Raw genomic sequence first — 15559 nt, 5'->3', positions numbered from 1 at the left:
AATGGATCTTTCACAAATAAATACCAGTAACATCGTCTTGTTCCTTGAACGGCTTTATATCAATACATATTTACAACAGTGGGTGCTTCCCTTACTGCAGTCCTTCAAAAATACCAGTAACATCTGATAGACGGCAGCGTGGTATGTGCTTAGTCATCGACGTAGACCAACCTATCTGAAAATAACAGCAATGGATACACAAAAGGAGTGTAACATAAACTGCACTCACTCTACAGCATCTCCACCAGAATCTTACTAAAGTACAAACAAACATCAAATATCAATAGTTCTGTCTATGGAAATGATCAGAAAAGAAACCGACAAAATCTGCTTTGTTTAAGAGGAAAAAACCAACCAAACTTCAAATTGGATACATTTATAAGCTCTGAAGTCTGAATCATACAGCAGCATCACCTACTCTCAAGAGAATCGACCCTCTACCTTTATTCTCAGAAGAACATATTCGAATCCCAATGGTGAGCCATGGAATCCCATAGATACCAAAAGAAGATAGGAAAGTACATCACAAAATAGTAGTTATTACGATACTAATACTACAGATGGATCGTAAATGCGCAAAGCAGCTGTTGCACAGAGCCCACTTGCTACTAAAGAGTAGCAATACCAAATGATCATAAGCGCAAGCCAATCAAGGGTTCCTAGCTTGGAAATCCTTCATGAATGCGACAAGCTTCTCCACACCGGCGAGCGGCATGGCATTGTAGATGGATGCGCGCACGCCACCGACCGACCTGTGCCCTTTGAGCTGCACCATGCTCTCCTTGGTCGCCTCGGCAATGAACTGCTTCTCAAAGTCCGCCCCCTTGGCCAGCGTGAAGGGCACGTTCATCAGGGACCGCACGGACTTCTCAACGGGGCAGATGTAGTACCCGCCGCTGGCGTCAATGGTGTCGTACAGGATGCCGGCCTTGTGGGCGTTCTTCTTCTCGACCTCCGCGAGGCCACCCTGCGCGAGCAAGTCCTCGAACACGAGCCCGCAGATGTAGATGGCGAAGCAGGGCGGGGTGTTGTAGAGCGAGGCGTTGTCGGCGTGCGTCTTGAAGTCCAGCATGACCGGCGTGATGGGCTGCGCGTTGCCGATGAGGTCCTTGCGCACGATGGCGATGGTGACGCCGGAGGGGCCGACGTTCTTCTGCGCGCCGGCGTAGATGACGCCGAAGCGGGAGACGTCGACGGGCTTGGAGCAGAAGTTGGATGACATGTCGGCGACGAGGATGCCGGACTTGTTCTTGGGCTCCGGGTAGTCCTTGAACTCGACGCCGTGGATGGTCTCGTTGGAGCAGATGTGGAGGAACCTGGCCTCCGGGTTCTGCTTGATGGCGTCGAAGGGCGGGAGGGAGGTGTACTTGCCGTCCTTGCCGGACCAGGCGACGGCGGCGGCGGAGAACTTCTTGGCCTCCTTGAAGGCCTTGTCGCTCCACGACCCGGAGACGACGAAGTCGGTGGGGTCGGAGGGGCCGGCGCAGAGGTTGAGCGGCACGGCGGCGAACTGGGTGGTGGCGCCGCCCTGGAGGAAGAGGACTTCGTGGGTGTCGGGCACGGCGAGGAGCGCGCGGAGGTCGGCCTCGGCCTTCTTGATGGCGGCGTCGAACTCCTTCCCGCGGTGGCTCATCTCCATGATGCTCATCCCGGAGCCGCGGTAGTCGACAAGCTCCGCCTGCGCCTTCTTGAGGACGGAGAGCGGGAGCGTTGCCGGGCCCGCCGCGAAGTTGTAAACGCCACGCTCCCCGGCGCCGGTGAGGGGTGAGGAGGGGGACGGCGCCGCAACCGCCGTGCAGGAGATCTTGGCGGCGCGGGCGGGGAGGCGGAGGGAGGTGGGGGTCCGCGGGGCGGCCGTGCTGGTGGGGCGCTGGAGGAGGATGGAGTGAGGGGTGGACGTCGCGGCGGTGGCGGAGGCCATTGTGGAAAGGAGAGGGTTTTGGGCTGCCTGGTGCGGGCTGGGAAGGGGACGGGATCTATAGAAGCGGGAGGGGAGGTGTCAGAGTCAGTGGGGTTGGTACCGGCGGCGGCGGCGGTGGTGGTGTGCGATTAGCCGAGTACCAAGCGAGGCGTTGGTTGGTGGGCGCGGCGGCTAGCTACATACTGATACTGGAGGATCGGGATTCAATGCAGTTTCTGAGCTACAGTGGAGTGCATTAGGCTACTTCAGAGCCCTTAATTTCGAGGCTAACTGTTCAGATCTTCTGCTACAGAACTCGCACAGTAGATATGATGAAGTGAAAGACGATGAACAGTGGGTTCGATCACTGTTTCTAAAGTAATTTGCTACAATTCTATTGCATATGGCTGCAGCTAAGACACAGATTACTGTGCCCAAGTGCTACGGTTCTCTACATGAGCCTCCGCATTGCAGAGGATTCGGAAGGGTAGTGCTTGTCTTTGCAATGGGCCTGCCTGCAGTTTGCAACCAACTTGAGAAACGTGGCTCTATTCATTCAGGTAGCAAATCTGGAGCAGATCTCTGCTTGTTTCCTGCAAGTTGTGCTGCAATCTGTTGGATCTGGGTAGCTCAATTCCATTTATGGTTCAAAGGGGATTAGATTGCACACAAGATTAGAGAGCTGTTTTTGTGAGCTGAACTGGCAATGATCTGGATTTTGTGGCTGCAGTCTGGATCGTGCGTCTGAGCTTATCTTCGTTCGTTTTTCAGAAGCAGGGTTCTTGTTGCGATTTCCCGTGGGTCTCTGTTGTCATGTGCGAAACGGAGATAAATCTTGGACCAAATACTTTAGCACGCCCTGTTGGAACCGGCGTTGCTATGTGGAGAACACGCAGTAGTACACTGCTCGTACTGGTAGTCTAGTACAGTAGCAAACAAACGGCACGCCAAAACTGATACGGTCTTGGCCAATTGGTAAGTGGTTTTTATTTGACCCGTATCTGGAGCTGGTACTTCTTTAACTGATCTATTTCACAGGTCACAGCTCCGAGCTCATTCAAATGGGCATGTACACACATCACTGCTTCAGGCACAACGTTCAATATGGCGAATACAGGCAGTACAATACAGTTCCTGGATGATGAAAAAGCTAGGGCATCTAACGAAATGAACCGGAAAATAGCTGCGAAAAATGCAACACATGACATAAGGAAAAAAAAAGAGAGACCAACACTGTTTGTTCCGCTTCAGTCTTTGTATTCAGATCCTACGCTATACCAGTATTACTGTTATACAGTATACCAAATTTGTGTAACACCAGTATTCACCATTGCAGGACACATGTTTGTTAGCCGTTACAAGAACCAATGAGATGGCGCTTTCTATACCCTACATCTACTGTCAGTACTGGGTCCTTTCACCTTTCTGTTAGTCGAATGCCTAAACCCCAGGGAGGCATTCAGAGGACACAAGTAAAAAAGCCCAGTGTTTGTTCTCTACAAACAATTTCTGCACAAAACGATCAATCGGAGGCGATGATCTTTTCCTTCACTTCTGTTACACATCAGAGCAGCCAGTGGTATGTACTATCATTTCTGTTACTGGAAAGTAGGAACGACTGTCGTGATGCCGTCTCATCGGGTTCTGGAAAGTTCCTTCCTTATTTCTACCAGGAGGCTGCCCTGTTCCTTACTTCTTTGGTTTATTGAATGAAAGCCGGGCCCATAATCAGACAGGTAGCTTGACATTTGCATGCCTTCAGGTTCATAATGCCCCCCTACAACTTCAGTGTTATATACTGGAAGCTGTGGGTAGTAAGTTGTGTTGCCCAGCGGCATCGCTTCGTTCATCTGAGTTGTTTGAATCCAAAGATTGCCACTGTTCATCCCTTGATTTGGATACAATGATTCTGTGGGTACAATGGTAGCTGAACGTTTCACCTCACCAGAGGACAGCTGGAAAGGAAGTACAGAATTAAACTTCTCCACATTGCTACCACCCTGCAATTGCACAGCAATAAACAGAAGTCTAGTCATAAAACAATGATACTTTCTTCATGAAAATCAACAAAGAGAATTACGAGGCAAAACATATCAATAATTTAGAAGGGTAAACAAAATTGAAAACCCTAAAGAAAATACTTTTTGTTAGAATATTCAAGCCAAGGTACAGTAAATACTTCCTTTCAAAAGTCAAAACTTGTAGTAATACACACATTCATAACAATAGTCAATAGGCACCAAGTTGCGCAACATTAACCACTGAGAAACAAAGAGGCCAGTATGACAAAGGCCCGCTATAAGCAACTCCTAAACAACATTTCAACAGAAAACAGTAGGTTGATACACAGAAGCTATGTATTCAGAATGAATGGTTTAATATTTTCATTGTTCAGAGGAATAGTTGCTGTACCTGCTCGTTTGAAAATCCTCCAAAAATCTCTGACCGTCTTCCAGATGCCGAATTTCCCATTAAAGCTCCTATAGCGGGTCTCTTCAGTTCTTGAAAAGCTTGAGCCGCATGCACAATGCAGCAATATAAAAACAGAACAAAAATGGGAAACCTACATATGTTAGGTATGTTTCTTACCTGCTGATTTCTATTATTGCTCAGGACTTCCTTATTCATAGGTCTGATGAGGCCTGATAAGGTCTGGGAGGTCTCAGTTTCAGACGATGATATGGTCTGTGTCTTGTCCTCCAGGTGGAGGCTCACCAATCAAAGCTGCTTCACTCATAAAATCAGCCCCACTGCAAGAAGCAACATTGATATTTGCAGTTGATGGAGCTACAGAAGACTGATCAGCTGGATCGAAATTACTCCTATCCTCAGCATCTAAAGCAGTCATTTCTTTTTTTCTCGAACACGCAGGAGAGCTACGTATCATTATATTAAGAAGAAAAGCAGGAAGGGGTTAAGAACCCCATACAACACCACACCCACACTCACAAAAACAGAAACCAAAACCTATCTCTCTTGCCTGGTAGAAAACAAGACCCTGAACCGCTATGGAGGACTGAACTCACACAGTGGTTGGCGTTAGAGCGAGGGAATGTACTCCTCTAGCTCCGGCCAAACTCCAAAGGTGCAGTTCATCCCAAACTGCTACAAAGACTCCATCAAGATTAGGCTGAATTTTATCAAAAACGCACCGATTACGATGGTTCCAAATAGACCATGCTCCCAAAATGATAATAGAATTCAGCCCCTTTTTAACCTGCCCGTCTATCCCCTGATTGGTGCTTTCCCACCAGTCATCAAATGAGATGTCTTCAGGCTGGGGGGAGAGGTTTTGCAGGCCGACCTTCTGTAGCATCCTGAACCACAATTGGGGAGAAAAAAAAACACATGAAACTAGCAGGTGGTCAATGGTTTCTTCAGCTTGGTCGCAGAGTGGGCACCGTGCAGGGTGGGGCAGTCCTCTCTTTGCAAGGCGGTCCGCCGTCCAGCACCTGTTATGTGCGACTAACCACATGAAAAACTTACATTTCCCTGGTGCCCAACTCTTCCATATCCTCTCCCATGGCCGGAATTGTGAAGATCCATTGAAAAACTCCTCATATGCAGATTTTGCAGAGTATATTCCTGAGGAAGAGAATTGCCATGCATGCTGATCTTCCACTGCCGGTTGCAGTACAACTTCTGAGGTGAGGTCCCAAACCATAAGGTATTCATTCAACACAGCAACAGTAGTGGCCCCCTGAATGTCTGCAACCCATCTCAACTCACTGAGGGCATCAGAAACTGTCCTCTTCCTAGCTCTTTTTGCTACTGCACCAAATAGGTTAGGTGCAAGTTGGGCAAGGCATTGACCATGCAGCCACTTATCAGTCCAGAAGAGCGTGTTATTGCCATTACCTACTTCTGAAATGATTGCCTTTGCGAAGAAAGCCTTGACAGAGGGGTGGACTTGAATTTGAAAACTCGCCCAAGGCCGATCAGGTTCTGTTTTCTGCAGCCACAGCCATCTCATCCGAAGTGCCCAGTTTAGCTGCTACAGATTAGAAATACCGAGACCTCCAAGCTCTGGTGGCCGAGTTACTTTAGGCCAAGCCACCAAACAATGGCCGCCTTTCACATCTTTTCTGCCTCTCCAAAGAAAGGCCCTTCTGATTTTGTCAATTGCCTTGAAGAACCAGGGAGGCAGGTCCATTGCCATAGCAAGATAAACCAACATGGAAGTGAGAACAAACTAAACCAGCACTTTCCTTCCAGCCCTTGTAAGCAGATCAGCCTTCCAGCCAGGGAGTTGGTCTGCAATTCGGTCGATGATTGGCTGGAGTTGCTGCTTTGTCAGCATGCGCAGAGATAGCGGAACTCCAAGGTATTTGCAGGGGAAGTCTGAAAGCTGACATGGGAGATGTTCTTGTATAATGGTATTATCCTCCTCAGAACACTGTATGGGGAAAACGTTGCTCTTCTGCACATTTGTTCTCAGCCCAGAAGCATCACCAAACAGCTGGATGAGATCCAGAGTGATATCAATGTCACTAGCCAAAGGTCGTAAGAAAATCACCACATCATCGGCATACAAAGAGATGCGGTGTTGCAAAGCCCGTCTAGCGAGTGGTTGCAACAGGCTCTCCTCAGATGCCCTTTTTACCATAACGCATAATACGTCCATGACCAAAATAAACAGCATTAGGGACAAAGGATCTCCTTGCCGAAGCCCCCGCCTGTGCAAGATTGTTTCCCCCGGGCTACCATTGAGTAGTACTTGTGTGGAGGCAGAAGCGAGCAGTCCACTGATAATGTCGCACCATATGGGGCCGAACCCCAGATGCCTCATGACCTCCAAAAGAAAAGGCCATGATACCGAATCAAAGGCCTTTGTGATGTCCAATTTTAAAAGAACCCGGGCTTCCTTCTGCTGCTGTAAGTAACGGGCGGTCTGTTGCACAAGCATAAAATTATCCTGTATAAAGTGACCCTTGATAAATGCACTCTGGTTGGGGGAAACCAATTGGTTCAACCGCCCAGCTAACCTGTTGGCCAAGAGTTTGGTGACGAGCTTTGCAAATGAGTGAACCAAACTTATTGGCCGGAAATCCTTTACACTTGTGGCATCCTCCTTTTTAGGTAAGAGTGTAATGTATGCAGAATTGAGCTGTTCCAGATTCATCAGTTTTCGGCTCCAGACGGCTGATATAGCTACCATCACGTCCACCTTGATGATCTGCCAGCAGGTTTTATAAAACTTTCCGGGGAAGCCGTCCGGACCCGGAGCTTTGTCCGAAGGCAGTGAACTTATCGTCTTCCAGACCTCCTCTTCTGAGAAGGGAACCTCAAGCTCTGACAGGTCATGAGATGGAATGCCCAACTCTTCTAGATTGATGGTGAGATTTCTGTCAGCACTAACACCTATCAAATTACTGTAGAAGTCATGTACATTGTCTTCTTTTTCTTCATGTTTGGTGAGGACCTGGCCACTGTCAGAGACAAGTTTACTGATGAAATTCTTCTTTTTTTGATGCCTTGCATGCAAGTGAAACAGCGCTGTATTAGCATCCCCATCACTGAGCCAGCTGATCCGGGAGCGACTTCTTGCACTCGTTCGCTGTAGGGAGGATAGTGCCAGAGCATGTTTCCTGAGTTGGTTGTACAACCACTTCTCCAGGGTGGATAGAGGACGACCATCCTGAGCTATCTCAAGTTGATGGATTATTTCCCTTGCAATTCCCAATTGTGAGTTGATGTGGCCAATTTTCTTATGGCTCCAGCTTTGCAGTCCCTTGACAATGGCTCTAAGCTTCCTTGAAAGCGTATCAAAAGGGCAGGATGAAACTTGTTCAGAAGACCAAGCAGCCTCAACTGCCCCTTGGAAGCCTTCTATCCTGGTCCAATAGGACTCAAAGTGAAATCTTGCTTTCCCAGGCTTGTTGTCATGTAATCCTAGAAGTAGTGGGCAATGATCTGAGCCATCAGTGGCTGTACTTTGTAACAGACAATTAGGAAAGAGCTGCTCCCAATCAACTGTACACAACATCCTGTCCAGCTTGACAAGAGTTAGTGTTTCTTGCTGGTTTGACCAAGTGTATTTCCGCCCATGAAGTGGCAGCTCCTTCAAGCCCAAATCATTAATTAATCAACGAAAACTTCCCATCAGTGCCCTGCTTAAGTTGCCATTGTTCTTATCTTCGACCTTGTAAATAATGTTGTAATCTCCCACTGCCATCCAAGGGCCCAGGCAAGCGGCTCTTATATCTCTAAGTTCTTGCAGAAAAATGACCTTATTGTCATCGCCCTGAGGACCATAGACACAAGTGAGCCACCACTCTTGTCCTATGGTTGGGCAGAATTTAACCAGATACACAGTGGTTGTCGACCCGGGTAGCACTAGCAGGACCGATCGCATTGCGCCAAGCCACTAAGATTCCCCCACTAGCGCCGACTGACGGCAGTTCCACGAAATGAGTAAAATCAGCACCGAGTGAGGAAAGGATGATTCCCTGAGAGATCACTGTCATTTTTGTTTCTTAGAGACAAACAACGTCAGCCCGGGAGGAGTTGACCAATGTGCGCACCGTATCCTGTCGGGCCTTGGAGTTGAGACCCCGCACATTCCAACATAGGATGTTTGAAGGATTCATATGTACACACGCATGAAATTCGACCAGTACATCAATGGTCAGATCAGACCTCTCCTTCCCCTTCCTCAGGCGTTGCCCACCCAAATAAAGTCGCTAGGGCCTGAACATGGGAGACTGGTAGAGAAGACTGGCAAAAGAGTTTGCCGTAGCCATCTAAGGATTCTTGATTAATACCTTCATTTTCATTGATGATGTTCAGAGCTCTCATTACTTTCTTCTTGTGCCTGGAAGGTGCAGTTCCAACAGATGGCTCCGAATCAGCCCCGGCGATCCGTCGGCTACGACGTGGAGGAGCAGTGGGCGTGCGAGTTTGGGCCCTTGTTCTCTTGTTGCACGGAGTAGGGAGAATTCGCACCACCTTCTTGGAGATCTTTGCCATGAATCTTGTTCTTTGCCTGGGTGATTCGGGGGTCCGTACCGGCGATATCTCTTCCGGCTCCACCACTCTGGTTGGGGAGCTCTGACCTCGTCTTGATCGTCTTGAGTAGACCAGAGAGGGGTTGCGCGAGGCATTGGCCAGGGACAGCGGAGGACGCAGTCTTGACACCAACGTCATGGGATCAGGCGTGTGTTGGCCGGCTTCAGTGTCACCTTCCTCAAGCAGGTTCTGGGCGCTGCAAGGTTCAGTGTCACGTGAAGGAGAAGCCGGCTTCTTCCCAGAATCAGTCGACCACATCAACTCTAGCGTGGGAGACCAAGAGCTAGTCTCGCCCAGGCTGTGCATCTTGGGCTGGCCTTCATCATCCTTGTCAGGCTTCAGTTGGGCCTCCGAGTTGGGCCTTGAATCTGTCCTGCTATACTCTGCTGGATCGACTGCAGATCCATCTTCTTCAATTGCCACCGGTGGGACGGGCGCAGAGCTCACCGCCGCCGCAAGATTGATCGCACTCCCAACAGGTGTAACGTCCGAGGCAATCACTTGGGCTGCCGAGCGTGCATTAACGTCCCTCGCCTCGAGCACAGGCGTCAGACGCGGCACGCCCACCTTGGAGACTGGCCCGGTCGCCTCGGGAGTTGACGAGATCGCCGGGGGATCAATGTCAGACGAAGGCACCGAAGCGCCGCGCGGAGAACCGAGGAGCTGCTCCTCCAGGGCCTCGACCCCAGCCGCCGCGTGCACGGCGCTGGTCCCCAGTGGGCCCAATCTTGCATGTACCGGGGTCCGCGAGGCTCCTCGCGCTGGAAGCGCTCCGCCAGGAGCTGCCTGCGCCTGTGGTGTTGCCGGCATAGCTCGCCGGCGCCGCCGCCTTCTTCGTCGTCCTTGCCCATCATCAGCCGGAGGTGGCGCTGGAGGGTCTCCCTCCGCCGACGGCAAATCGAAGGGGGCCACCTTGATGTCGATGGGGTAAGCTAGGGAACGACTCCGCGCCGCCTCCGCTGCCACCATCGGCTCGACTATCTCGAGCTCCATCTGCGTGGGGATGCTATCAGGGCAGGAGCTCCATGCTGCAATCCGAAAGACGTCCCGGTGAATGGCCGACTCTGGATGAGAGGCGTTAATCCAGCAGAACTCGTTGAGGAGTTGTTCCGCCGTCACCACTTCCCAAGCATGCGCCGGGATGCCGCGCAGCTCCACCTCTACTGCGAACGGCAGCGCCGCTGCAGTTGAATGCAGGAAGCGGTTCCACCTCATGACATGCAGGCGAAAAGATGGGGTGATGATCGGCCGTCCGCCATTGTAGACCAAGGTTGTAATATCCTCTGTTGGCAAGCGCAGTAAGAAACTCGCCGGGCCAAATCGATGAAGAATCAGCTGAGCCACATCAACCTCGAACCGCTGAGCGATCGTGGTCACGATGGAGTCCGCCACAGCATCCGGGTGATCAGCGACAACAGAGACCACCAGAGCCCGGCTGAGCTCCTCCTCCCGTTGGACAATGCTGGCCGAGTGATCAATGACCCGCCGGGGCTTCCGGTATGGGTCGGCGTTCCCCTGGCGGTCATCGTCGCTCGAGGCCAAAGAAGAAGCGTCCGCACCAACAGCGTCCCTGGGAGGAGGGCGGGGGGAAGGGGCCCGGCCAGCATCACCGCCGGCAGACCGCCGGCGGCGCACCCGCCGCCGCCGACCTCGACCACTGGCCTGAACACTTTCCAAAGCAGTCATTTCATCACTGGCCTGAACACTTTCCAACGCCAGCTGCACAAGATAAGATATTAGTTTCAAAAGAAGACCTTAAGCACAAATGCTAAAACTCATCACAATCCTAAAGCATTAAGAGTGAACAAATAAAAAAATGAAATCCATAGAAGTTCAGCTAAAAGACCTGTTCCAGCCATTCCTTCTTTAGTTGCTCAGCTATTGCTTCATAGGCATAAGAACATTCAAGTGCATTCCAGACGATGTACACAATTAGGTCAAGACTGCTCTACAAATGGATATTTTGATTTCACTATTCTTTTTAAATGACCAGTGTCTGTAGGCATCTGCTTTGCTTTGAATCCAAAAAAGGGGGCAACGAAATAGTTAGCAAAGTTTCACACATCAAGTTTTGCGCAATAAAATCCAAAGAAAACACAGTACCTATCTCAATTAAAGCCTTATTTGGCAATACATAAAACACAGTACCTATCTCAATTAAAGCCTTATTTGGCAATACATAACCGGTGCTCTCATCTTCTTGACAAGCTATATGATCTCTCCACTTATGTAGAGCCTGAGATAAGAGGAAAAAAAAATATATGTGAGATGCTCATTATATTAGGCAACGTATCAATAGAAGAAACTGAATACAATATGCTATTATATACATTGACAAATGAATAACTTTGGGTCAGTAGAACAAATAGACTTGACATCTACAAATATGATGTCTTAATTATGACTTTATCAAAGTTAGAATATCCAAAAGTTATGAAATCTAACAAAAATGAAAAATCATTATCCATAGTCCGTAGCAGGATTTGGTATCTGACAGCTGCAAACTCATTTCTAGAAAAGAACATGCCACATCACATAATAGGTCTATTCAAGACAGAATAATCATGAGAGAATACATAAAGAACTAAATATGTTCTTACACAACAACAGCCAGCTGTTTTGCATTCAGTTCATGTTCCTGCAACCTGTAATAAAACACATCAATTAACCAAATATGCACTCAAATTACGAATGTGAAGCACATATTTTCAACATAAACTAAAGGATATCTGTTTAGAAACTGACTGAAGTAACTGAGAGCAACAGCATACAAACCCGTATATATGGAGATAGGATGTTTCCGTCACCAGCTCCTTTTCATAAAACTGTAAGCAAATTTCATTACTGTGCTTTTGAACCTGCAGTAACAAAAGTCTTTCAATAAAAATAAAATAAAACAAAAACCAAAACATCAGGGTGTGCAATTTTATACATATGTCAATCCAATGTGACATTCAAATGAATTCAGGAATCATGAGTAACAAAAAGATAGGAGTGGCCAATTTATGTGAATACAAGGACACAAGGACCGATATTTATGCTCTGTCATGCAGTGCTAAATGTAATGGAAAGAAATACTTTTTTTAGAAACGTGCAGTGCTGAATGTAAGGCTTCATTCAAGGAGGTGGATAAATATTAAACAGTACTCTCTCAACCAAAACAAAAACTAAAGTTTTACCTCTAGAAGATCATTTTCAAATGTTGATTCCCTCTGTAGTCTCTGTCTCATCAAGTCATATATGTAGAGCAGATAGTGTGTATCTTCTCTAGCATACCTGCATAGAAGTAATCTCAATTGCATATAATTGACGGCAATAATGAAAAAGAGCAGACAAAAAGTAACTAAGACCAAACACGAAAGAAACGAAATCCAAGATAGGGTCTTTATGCACAATACTCAATCATTTCATCAGGAAGTGGTCTCAACCTCCAATCTGCATTTTGATATCTACAAGAAAAGGTACTCTTTAATCAGAACAATTCTCACTGTAGATACAAGGGAGGTCAGAGTGGGTATTTATAAATTTGTGGGGAAAATGAGTCATACTCCTTTGCTGTCACCCCGCAAAAGTGATGCAATAGGTGCTCCAGGCTGTTTCTCTCCATCTGTAAGACCCTCAAAGCCTAGGGTTAGAAGGGAACTCAAGCTTCAGTTTATAAAATATAAATATGAGGTTTCAAGGAGAATACAGAAGAGACAAATTGAAAGGCACAATCAGAATCATGGTATTATTGGTCTTAATTTGCACAGAACCTGTCCTGTGTCAAAAATATTGCACACGTAAATGTTGAAATCCCGTTGGAGCCACATTATATCACGATTCGCCCCATACGTTACCTATTTGACAGAACAAATGAGCAACCAGAAATTTGAGTGCATATACACAGACACACTATTCGACAATTCTTCAAAACTTTTCTCTTGGCGGGATCTTTAAAATATTCCTTCAAGTAGAGGCCAATATATATATGAAGCTTAAGGGTGTCCACAATAAAGTCCTCTATTCTTGTTGAAATCTGCATCAAGCAGGTCAAACCCTGAAATGACCTATATTGATTGTGCTCCAAATCGACCTGAAACAAAACAAAATTTGTCAAAGACTAAGTTGCTAATGGTCACCAAGACCTTGGAAGTTGTTTGATTCGATGCCAGATGGCCCAGAAAATAAAAGGTCGTAGAAGAGTACATCTACGACAAGAAGAAAGGAAAGAAAGAATCCAGGGTAGTGTTGTCAGACAAGGCAGAGGAAAGAAAATAATACAGGCAACAATCCACCATACAGAGGAACATTTCTTCCAAAGAAAAACATATGGAGGGAACAGATATGAGTGTTTAAAACAATGTTTTCATTTGAATTCCAGAATCAAATGCTACAATATAAGCTTTCAGTTTGCATGTAAACTGATTTTAACCTTAATATGATTCATAGGATGAGTGTTTTTTTTTTTCTCAAACAGTTCCAAAAGATATCTGGCTTAAGACTTCTCCCAAGGTTCTAGAATAAGAATGTCGAGTTTAATGTACATTCCATGAGCGCTAACATATAACAACTACAGACATGTGCGACTTGAAATATCATTGAGAATAACTGCGACAATTTTTGTGCATAATTTATATGTCAACAGCAGGGACAAATGTCTAGGGGTCTAGGGGAGTATGCTAACAGTTTTTATGAGAATAAATGCATGCAACACATGACAAAAATACTTGACAGTCAAACTGCAGTCTTCACTACAACATAAGTGGGGAATAAGCATAACATAGATTCATTTGAAAATTTAAACAACAAAACTTAATTACAAATGCTTACAGCAAATTCAGTTACACTCTTCAACTTTATAGCTAATTCCTTTAAGCCTTCTTTATCTTCAACTAGCGTAAACAGTGTATCCTCCAAATCATCTGGCTTTACTGGTTCACTCTCAAGAACATTTCTATCAATGAACTGTTCTACAGGCAGTTTTTCCTGCAAGAAGAGAAGTTTAACACTTGTTCATGAGCATGCACGCAAGCCAATCATCCAGCCACTTATATATAAGTACAGAAGTTAAACATAAAACTTAGAACAGTTCTATAACTTTTAAAAGCAAAACAGTATAATGATTTTACCTTGTACAGATCATTGTACAATGTCGAGACTACCTTATCCATTCAATATCAACATTCATACTAATTATCTTGTATCAAACTAATCTAGTTCTCGGTCAACATGGCCAACGTTTACCTTTTGCTCCTCAAAAATAATAAACTCACCATCGCATAAAAAAATAACAAATCAACTAATTCTGGCATTTCCCCTTTTTCTTTGTACATGTGATATCCTAAACCCATATTTCTATGTTAGTCTCCGAGTCAGTGATCTGTCTTACTAAGGCTGGCGAAGGGAAATGATGGATTGGAAAAAGTTCATGTAATCCAACAAACAAAACAAGGTCAGACCATTTTTACTCATTCTATGTGACACACTTTGGAGTATGGACATGGCACAGCTAGCTCCTGCAGCCTAAACACACCAAACGATGGAACGGGAAACGTAGTATTTGATTCAACAAATGCTTGGTAACAATTACTGATGCAACAAAACACTAAACAAAGAAATGTAAAAAATAAAATAGCTTTACTCATGTCATGTCTCACACAATGACAAAGGAGTCCATCTTCCTCCATTCTAATTGAACAAACCAAGACATGTAAAAAATGGAACAAATTAATCACTAACGGACGAAATGGAACACCAACCAGCGGGTGAACAGGTCGGGTGCCGTCTTCGCTGCGCTCTAGCCAGACATGCTCGAATGGATTGTAGTTGTCCACTATGATTTTGTACACATTCTGCGGCCGGGGAATGCTGGGATCGTGGAAGGGCACCTTCGCCTTCCTCCCCGGCGCGGCCGCCTTGTCCTTGGTCAACGCCCTCACCGACCCGGAACCCAGAATGGCATCAGAGCCAGTACTCCCACCCTCCTGGCCGCTGGACCTCTTCTTCTTCTTCTTCTTACCATGCACCACCAGCTGGAACCCGTCCCCCGCCTCCTCCGGCGCGGCCGCCTTGTCCTTGGTCAACGCCCTCACCGACCCGGAAACCAGAATGGCATCAGAGCCAGTACTCCCACCCTCCTGGCCGCTGGCCCTCTTCTTCTTCGCGGGTCGACGCCTCCTCCCTCCTCACGCCTTCGGAGTCGTCCATGGAGAATCCGCAGCGCTCGAGCAGGAAGTCGTCGAGGTCCACGAACAGGCCGTGCGCATCCGCAAGGCCGTACCGCTCCTACCCCGAAGTGGGCGCCGCGGGAGGGCGGGCGAGCTGTCACGGAATCAGAAGTCGCGGGGAGACCGGGCACCGCGCGGCGACGAGGAGTTGGAGTCGACGGAGGCCGGGGGTGTTGGTGGTTTTGAGCGCGGCCCCGCGGCGAGGGCCTCGCCGCGGGGGTGGGATTGAGGTGGGGGGCTGGGGAAACGGACGGGAATGGCTGGCGGTTTCTACTGCGGGGCTCCTCGCTTTTATTGACGCCGACGGCGACGAGGTGTTGTCATGTCCGCGCTCCGCTGCTCAGGCGGTACGTGGATGGATGCCTTGTGCGGATCTGACATTGATATCATGGTGATTTCATCACTATATGTACGTCTGGCTCTACGTATCAGGGACGATACA

General features: G+C 47.5%; 1 protein-coding gene and 1 pseudogene across 1 annotated transcript; both read right to left on the bottom strand.

Annotated features, from left to right (window-relative positions):
* Positions 1–313: 313 nt before the first annotated feature.
* Positions 314–2137, bottom strand: LOC133911628 (phosphoserine aminotransferase 2, chloroplastic-like). Its single transcript, XM_062353956.1, has one exon. The coding sequence runs from the start codon at positions 1919–1921 to the stop codon at positions 650–652; it is 1272 nt and encodes a 423-aa protein (XP_062209940.1). The 5' UTR covers positions 1922–2137; the 3' UTR covers positions 314–649.
* Positions 2138–3037: 900 nt separating this feature from the next.
* On the bottom strand, positions 3038–15075 carry LOC133911629 (protein RRP6-like 1; annotated as a pseudogene).
* Between the last annotated feature and the right edge of the window lie 484 nt (positions 15076–15559).

This window comes from Phragmites australis, chromosome 3 (genome assembly GCF_958298935.1).
Source record: "Phragmites australis chromosome 3, lpPhrAust1.1, whole genome shotgun sequence".
Classification (NCBI taxonomy): Eukaryota; Viridiplantae; Streptophyta; class Magnoliopsida; order Poales; family Poaceae; genus Phragmites; species Phragmites australis.
The sequence above is the reverse complement of the archived record's forward strand: the minus strand, read 5'-3'. Positions and strand labels throughout refer to the sequence as shown.